The sequence below is a fragment of the Bidens hawaiensis genome, unplaced genomic scaffold (genome assembly GCF_021521415.1).
Source record: "Bidens hawaiensis isolate Kalapana, Puna unplaced genomic scaffold, B.hawaiensis_p1.1 tig00014406_1, whole genome shotgun sequence".
Lineage (NCBI taxonomy): Eukaryota > Viridiplantae > Streptophyta > Magnoliopsida > Asterales > Asteraceae > Bidens > Bidens hawaiensis.
Window position 1 is genome coordinate 203538 of NW_027492248.1, and position 8607 is coordinate 212144.

Sequence of the window (8607 nt, forward strand, 5' to 3'; positions counted from 1 at the left end):
CACCACCTAATGATACTAGACACCACTACCACAACCACCCACCACCACCATATCGACACTCTCAAACCATTCCCTTCGCCACCTAATCTTCCGCTTTCGGAGGAACCTAGCCCACCTCCATCTTCGTGGAATGATACTTGTGATATGTTGGATGTGGGATTAGGTCCGTAGCATTATGAGGTGGAGAATAAGAATAAAGTGAGTCGGGAAAATGGGTTTGATAATTCGGATTTGAAGTTGGATGCGTTCTTGGTTCAGCATGCTATGGAGAATATGTATATGTGGGCGTTTAAAGAGAGGCCCGAGAATGCGTTGGGGAAGATGTAGCTAAGAAGTTATATGAACGGGCATTCCCGCCAAGGTGAGAAGCTGTTCCCTTTCAGTGCGGATAAAGGGTTTGTTCAGTCTCATAGAATGCAAAGAAAACATTATGAGGGTTTGGTTTGAGAGTGTCGATATGGTGGTGGTGGGTGGTTGTGGTGGTGGTGTCTGGTAGCATTAGGTGGCAGCGGAAATGGTGGGAGTTTGATGAAGAAGATGATGAATATGATTTTTTTAATAAAGACGAAATTCATTTTAAATTCATCTTTGGAGATGAATTTCAAAAAAACTTAAATAACCATAATTTTGAAAACTTACGTTGGAGACGGAAACAGGTTGAAACATCACGTTAAAGTTGGTTTTTATCAGGTTAGATTTGATGTGAAAAGTAACGTTTAAGACGAATTTGGGATGAAAACTTGCGTGGTAGGTGAGAGGGCTTGACAAATGACTGATTTTGATTGGTCCACGAAATATCACGGGAAAATTCCCAATATCACATGAAAATTGGATTTCAAGAGCTATTTTTAGAAAACGAAATCTCACGGTCTCTCATGGTCTCCCATTTGTTTATGGTATCCTAATAATCTACCTATTCTAATAAAGTAAAATAATTGAGGACACGTGTCAGTTTATGGTTAATCCTTACAATTTTTTCCCCTCCAAAACTAATATATGTCATAAATTAATAAATATTCACTTTCCTTTTACATTTAATTTATATTATATCTATAACATGATTAAATTATTCACTTTTCTTTAAACTCTTTTTATATTATATCCATACACTTTTATAAAAATAAATATTTGCATATTATACTACTATACACTGTTAGATATATATTTCACAACATACTTGATGAAATCCAAAAATCAACAAAAAAACCATGTTTGTTAAATATTATAAAGAATATAATAATAAATGTTTTCATTAACATATTATACTATGTATATTGTTGAATGTTGTAAATAAGAAAATAAAATCAAAACTCTAATATGCTTTCATTTTACGAAGTAATTTTTTTAATTATTAAATTATAAATATATGCATAAAAGTTGATTCATTTTTTTAAAAAATAATTCATTTATTTATTGGTTTTTGTACATTGTCATATAAATTTATAAATTATAAATATATGATTTAAATCTATCTATTTATTTTTCGGTTAATTTAGTAAAATATACATATATGTGTTAAATTGTAAGGATAATATATACCAATCACTTTCAAATATGATAAAGTTTATCCATTTTAGTTTATTGGGTTTTTTTATCAAGAAATGCTTCGGGTTTTTATGGAACTTAAATTTGATTATTACAAATTAAAAGTCGGTAAATAGATCGTTTGATACAAATTAACTACATTTGCTCAAATTTGTTATGGGTAAAAAAAGGTAAATATAATATTTTTTAAAAGATGAGAATGCAAATAGATTTATCGTGAAACATGTTACGGGTTCAAAGTTTTGACTTGTATGTAAAACAAATGAAAGTTAAATTTTTAATGTGATTAGGTTTCAAATTTATTTTTAAGAATATATTTAGAAATAGTCAAAAGATTCAGGATTTTGCACATTTAGTATTTTCCCATGACTATTAAAATTTAAAAAAAGAATGACAAACATTTCCGATATGCCACCTCCAGGTCTATCAATGCTTCTAACATTTATCATATTAAAAACATTTGTGTCAGTATTGATTTTTCCTTGAAAAGTGATCATAATGTTATATGTGAAGTATGTCGTACAAAATTATGTTCAAGGGAAGCAAAATATTCACAAAATTGAACGGGTAAAACCTGTTATTTTTTTGTCAATTGGAAATGTCGAGAAGCCCCTTAAACTTATCAAAATATTTTTCATGGTATAGCTAAAAACTATTATTATGTGAGAAGTATTCTTCGAAATTGGTTCATAACCAAATTTCTTTCATACTGAGAATAAATTTCAATAGATAAAGTGTTATTAGGTATGTTTTTGCATGTGTATTATTTTTCTTATTAAGTTTAATTTTTTTTGGAAAATATCATTTTATGATATAAATAAAATCAATTTATATATAATGATGCAAGTATAAATATAATATATTTTTCTATGCATTGTTTTATCTGTAATTTAATTAATTAGAGCATCCCGCAAGCAATAATAATAATAACAATAAGTCCCCAATTTTGATTTCAGCCCGCCCATTTTCCCCCTATTTCTTCATCTTCATCTTCAAACTCCACTCTTCAACCTAATTACACAATCTTTCCTATCGTCATCTTCGACTTTCCAAGCTTCAAATTCAGTGTACTACAGGTTCGTACATCTTATTATCGTTTTACTTAATCATAAATACTCGTATTTCCTATATTAGTTTAGGGTTTCGATCCATCTGCTCATCTGACCATTTCAACTACGATTGTTGATTCAGCTCATTCGTTTACTACTAGACTAGATCTTTATTGTCTCACTTTATACTATCCTTATTATGCTGTAAACCCTAGTATTGTTGTTCGAATGCACAACTGATATGCATTTGTGTTGACAAGAGTACAGTATTTGTGAAATTTTGGTAATTGTTGTTAAGATTATTGTGTTTTCTAAGTGCGTATGTAATCGTTACAGAAATGGACCTTTGGTGTTCAAATGATTTGAAACAATTTGTGTCAATTTTGGAAATCGGAAGAAATTAGGGTTTACTTTGAAATGAGGGGTTATGTTAGAGATGCCTAAATAAATACTGCTATGTGTTGTTCACTGAAGAATAATAGTTGAATCAAACTGTCTTAAAAAGTTTAAGGTGCCTTATAAATTACAACTTTTTTATGTAATAATCTTACATAGTAACAGCATTCTAATCCTAATAAGTTGTATATATTTGATTAATGATGACTATCTGCTTTCACAGTTTCACTCAAGGTTTCCTTACTCTACAGTCTACACTTTAACAATTAACTTATTAACCACTAGACGGTTACTAATTGCAGTCTTTTCAAACCTAGCAACTTAGCAATACATAACTAGGTAAGTATAACACTATGGATGTTAAAATTAGATAACTAATCAGTTTGCCTTCTGTATGATTTGCTGGTTTTATTTTGTTGTACTTCTAAGTAGTTGATTATGTTTTTTCAGATATCTCATTGTAACAAATTTGTTACATTTTAGGCAGCCATGGATCAAAAACAGCATGAGGTTGAACATACAGTCAACAATTTACCTGTGACTCATAAATCATGCTCAGAATCTCTCACTCCGGCAAAAAAACCACAAATTAAAGAAATCCCATGTGTTGATTCTAGTTTGGTGTCCCCAACACCAGTGAAGACGGAAGAGACTGTGAACAGGGGTAAAAGAGAACCCGCTAAAGTTTCAGAGAAGTGAGTCTTTCATTACACTCATCAATCATGTATTCTCAATAATAAATATAATTAATTGAAGTAACTGATTTACGAGTTTCTATATAATAAGATTACAATTTTGATTTGTTTTAGGCAAGCCTTGGATCAAGAAGAGAACGAGGTTGAACAGACTGACGGTATTTTACTCGAGGAACATAAATCATGCTCTGAATCTTTTACTCCAACAAAAGAACCAAATTTTAATGAAATCCTACATGTTGATACTGATTTGGTGGCCCCGACACTAGAGAAGACAGAAGAGACACTTGCTAAACTCCCAGAGAAGTGAGTCTTTCATTACAAACAAACGTTAGACAAAATTTAAGATCAATTGATCATTATACTTTTTTTTATTAACAATGTGTCAAAAACGATTCAGTATAACTCTAATTATTTGAAAGAATTGATTTACGAGGTTTTTATGTGATAAATATACACTTTTCACTCTTTTGACTTGTTTGGCCCATTTATATCAAGGCTGTGTTTTCACTTATGTGACGTGTTAGAGAACAACCAAATGGACCATCGATAAGTAAATGGGTTGAAATTGCCATCTCTAATATTAGTAACTGTATTTGTCACATCAACTGGTAATTAGATGCTTATTGATTAAAATCGTAAATAGTTTGTATGCATCAAATACACTTTGACTGACTTTCGAACTCTCTGACACATTTTATTCTTAGCTATTTTTTTTTTCACTTTGACTTGTTAAGGATAAAATATAATCTGGAATTGAACCGTCCTTGTTAAATGTGGAAAGTTCCATCTTTTATAAAATCAAGTTTAACGTGATTATAACTGCAATTTTTATTTTTTATCAGGCACAGACTTCTTTCAGAGCTTTTTGATCACATGACTACTTCTTTGAGGCTGCTTAATCTGCGTAAACAGTTGCCTACTTTTCTGAATATTCGCCGTATAGTTGAAGTACTTACAGAAAGGTATTATCTTCAACTTAAATGGGCGAAAACAAGTGATCAGGTTTATCTTTTTAACCATAGTTGCATCTCTTTCAAGAACTGATTGTAAACTATTGTATGTTTTTTATTTTTCAGGGAGTTCTCATATAAAAATCTTGCACAAATAAAGTTCATTCTCCCCGAGGCCGTTCAGATCGATAAGATTTTGTTACACAATAAGAAGACTTTGTGCATGGAGCCACACATGAAAGTTACATTGCTTTTTGATGTTGTTGAAGGCCATACTGAACACTCTGATTATTTGGCTCTTTCTCAGTTAGTTTTCTCTAGGCTCCTCAAGTTGGTCAATGAACATTCAGAGGTAACTCTCTCTCTCTCTCTCTCTCTCTACACACACACACACAAACAACTTTTAACGTGAGAAGTGTAAGAAACATAGTAACTGGGCTAACATTACAGCAATTATTATTATGCTATAGTTTAAAACTAAAGTAATAAGAAATACACTAGCTCATTTTGGTGTGACGTTATAATTATTACACTTACACTACAGCTAAATAAACTAGAGTAATTATTATTACCATAATTTATATAGCTACAGTTTACCCAATTTCCCATTTTTCTCCTAATCACCCTTATCATAAAGTGTTGCAAGTTTTCCGCCTTGTTCTTGAGTTTTTTAACCAAGGAAAGAAAAGGAAAGGAGAGGGAAGGATAAGAAAGGGAAGAAAAGGGAAGAAAATGTTTTTTAATTAGGTGTGTTTTTGAGTTGGAAGGAAATTAGAGGAAAGGAAAGGATAACTATGTTATCCTTAGTAATCAGCCCATTTTTGAGAGGATAATTTATTGGGAAAAATCATCAATTTAATCCCTCCTAACTCCTACTCCTTTCCTTTCCATCCTAAAAAAAACTCAAGAACACCCATTTTTTAACTATCCTTAGTTTTCTTTCCTTTACATCCTTTAAAAAAACTCAAGAACAGGGCGTTCAAGTTAGATGGTGTCTTAAACGCATTAAGGGTAAAATTGTTGTTTCACTTGTTAAAATCCATATTAATTGTACACTACACTGGTTATTTTACTTTTTAATGTTTATGGACAATAATATTGATTGGAAGGATTATTGTAATAACATTGTTATCCACAATCAACACATTAGTTATCTGTAGAAGTCTATGATGCACAATTAAACGTTTGAGGTCAACATGAATCTTTTTTATCATGTTTTGACTCACATGAATATATTATGTTTTATTATAGGATTATGATGTGCCTGAGGCTGTTCTACCAGAGCCATTCAATCGAAAAGGGATAACAGTTTCTACAAAATCTTTGCCATTGAACTCATCAATTCAAACACGCCCAAATCTTGATGAAGCCGAGCCACTTAACGCTTCACACTTGCCCTCATCTTTTAAAAGACACTTCTCATCAAAGGAATTCAAAACAAAACTCTCACAATCTCCAGTTCTATCTTCGCCTATTAAAGAAACGGATGTTAGTACATGCTTGGATTCTGTGAAACAAGAAAAGGCTGTTGATGTTGATGATGGAAACACGCCAATGAAGAATCTGTTGGTAGTTAATGAGATAAATATTGAAACACCTGATTTGTCAACTCCAAGGAGATCAGTGGCTACTGAAGATAACAAGTCCAAGAACACGGTTAACAAGAAAGTATTGGCAAGCGGTCCATTTACAAAAAGAGTCTTGGATTTCTCAGGTTTTGATGAAGAAAGCGCGCGTTTGGATGTAAACTCCACTTCTGATGGTGGTCCTTCAGCAAAGGTACATTTTCATAACTGTTTTAGGCGTGTCAATTTCAAATCTTTTACATAAGAAGTCATTTGTGTTATGTACGTAGACTTTAATACATAGCTAAAAATAAAACTGGAGACTACTAAGGTATATTTTTATGTCTACAATCTGCGGTAATATTGAATAATAATAAAAAATATAGTTTTTATATTGATAGGAACTTTGTTATCATAATAAATATATTTATTATTGATACTATTTTAAAAGTGGATAAAAGCTATGGTGGGCGGTGGGTAAATTAGCCTGAATTCATTTTGACATGTAATGAAAACTTTGACATGTGCAAGACAATTCACAACATTTAAAACATTTTTTATAATGCCACTTAGCAAGAACCTTGTATGAAGTTCGTTAAATGATAGAGTGCTATAAGTTTAAAGCCTGTGCCACATCCACACCCTAGAGTTCTACAAAATGACAGTAATGAAAACTTTAAATTTAGGGACATCTTGTCATATAACCGTTTTTGGCATATTCTTTTGCTGGAATTGTCATAAACATAACTCATCTGATACTTTTGAATACTTGGATAGCTGATGTTTTCGAGCCGGGGGTCTCATCGGAAGCAGCCTCTCTATCCCTATGGGGTAGGGGTAAGGCTGTCTACGTCTTACCCTCCTCAGACCCTACCATAGCTTGGCTATTGGTGGGATATACTGAGTACGATGATGATGATGATGATGATGATGATAGCTGATGTTTACAATCTTCACACTAATATTATAATTTGAAACATTTACTAAAGCGATTTGGGAGGTCATATGCAACTATGCATTCAAATACACTTTAAACGCCTTTAGACCCCCCCCCCCTTCGAACGTTAGTTTTTTTGACCCGCTAGACATAAAACACAACTCAATTTACTATGACCTGTTCACTGATATATGGATTCAAACTGCCACCTTAACAAGCGATTAGAAGGTGCTTCATACTTGGTTTAGTGATTGATTACATTAAATACATGCTATGGATTTAATAGTACACAAACGTCATTATGTTATCCACTGATGCTCAATCTTTGCTCACAAACAAACAATTTATTTGTTACATTGTACAGAATTAACAAATGGTTCGGTTTGAAGTCGATCACTGAAGAGCTCATGTAACTAGCGACTAACATGCTCAAGGTTGGCCTTTCTTTTTCTCTTGCAATAAGTATATTTTGACTATTTTAGCCTTTGTTCAACTGAAACTTCTAGATACTTGTTCATAGCAAGCTTCTAATTTATGAAGTTTTTTTTTATATGTTATTCTTTTAAATTTGTATAAAAGTGCAAGATTGAAGATACCATGCCTCAATAATATAATTCTTTCATCCAACAGTGAAATTAACATTTTTGAATGAAAATTAAGTAAAAGTAATTTCTTTTTAATGAACCATACTGACAGTTTAAAATGACTTATTTGTCCTTTTCTGTGGTTTTTTTAGTTTTTATTTTTTAAGTAGTATTTGCCAAAAATTAATTAAATTCTATAGTACATAATTATAAATAAAGGTGGCAAAATGGGTGTGAATGGTGTACTTTCTGATTATTATTTTCCATGATTTATAATCTTGTTTTTTGTGTTTTTTTTCCAAGTTTGATTCTTGTTTGCCTTTTGAACAGGGGTTGATCAATGGTTATCGGATTTCAGTTTTATTTTGCTGTTTGGAGGTTTAGTAACTTTAAAGAACTCATAGGAAGCTTTCATGGTGAAACAATGGAGGAAATTTGGTTGCTTTATGGATTTAAGATATTATGTTTGTTCGAGTTCATGCTGAATTAAGACCAATTATTATTCATTTTCTTTTTGTTTTAGTTGAAGGTGATTGTCATATTTTTAAGGTTTATTTTGCCAAAAGATGGTATAATTATGACTGTCATCAACAACCTTTATTTTCGTTATCATTTGTTGCGGTTAGAAGTGGCAATGATTATCAACTGTTCAAACAATGAGTGAATTTGAGTCACCTTAAGTTAGTAAACTAGTTATAATAAATCACCTTAAATTAGTCAATGTGTTCAATTGAGTTGCCTTAAATTAGTCGATGGATCGGATATGAAGTCACCAAGTTCACCTTGTAAAGCACACTGTTTTTTTGTAATCAACAAGGCTTACTTTGATTACGTTGACGTGTTTTGCATTTCGCTGCAGCTTCATTTTATTTTTAAGTTAATG

At 31.7% G+C, this 8607-nt stretch overlaps 1 protein-coding gene across 2 annotated transcripts; it reads left to right on the forward strand.

Annotated features, from left to right (window-relative positions):
- Positions 1–2548: 2548 nt before the first annotated feature.
- Positions 2549–8276, forward strand: LOC143546620 (uncharacterized). 2 transcript variants are annotated; one of them, XM_077038252.1, is made up of 8 exons: positions 2549–2621; positions 3474–3685; positions 3800–3991; positions 4531–4650; positions 4765–4990; positions 5890–6417; positions 7505–7574; positions 8055–8276. In XM_077038252.1, the coding sequence occupies exons 2-7, from the start codon at positions 3480–3482 to the stop codon at positions 7508–7510; spliced, it is 1278 nt and encodes a 425-aa protein (XP_076894367.1). In that variant the 5' UTR covers positions 2549–2621; positions 3474–3479; the 3' UTR covers positions 7511–7574; positions 8055–8276. The 2 variants fall into 2 exon arrangements, with proteins under 2 accessions (XP_076894367.1, XP_076894368.1); XM_077038253.1 differs by having other exon boundaries at positions 2587–2621; positions 3478–3685.
- Positions 8277–8607: the final 331 nt, after the last annotated feature.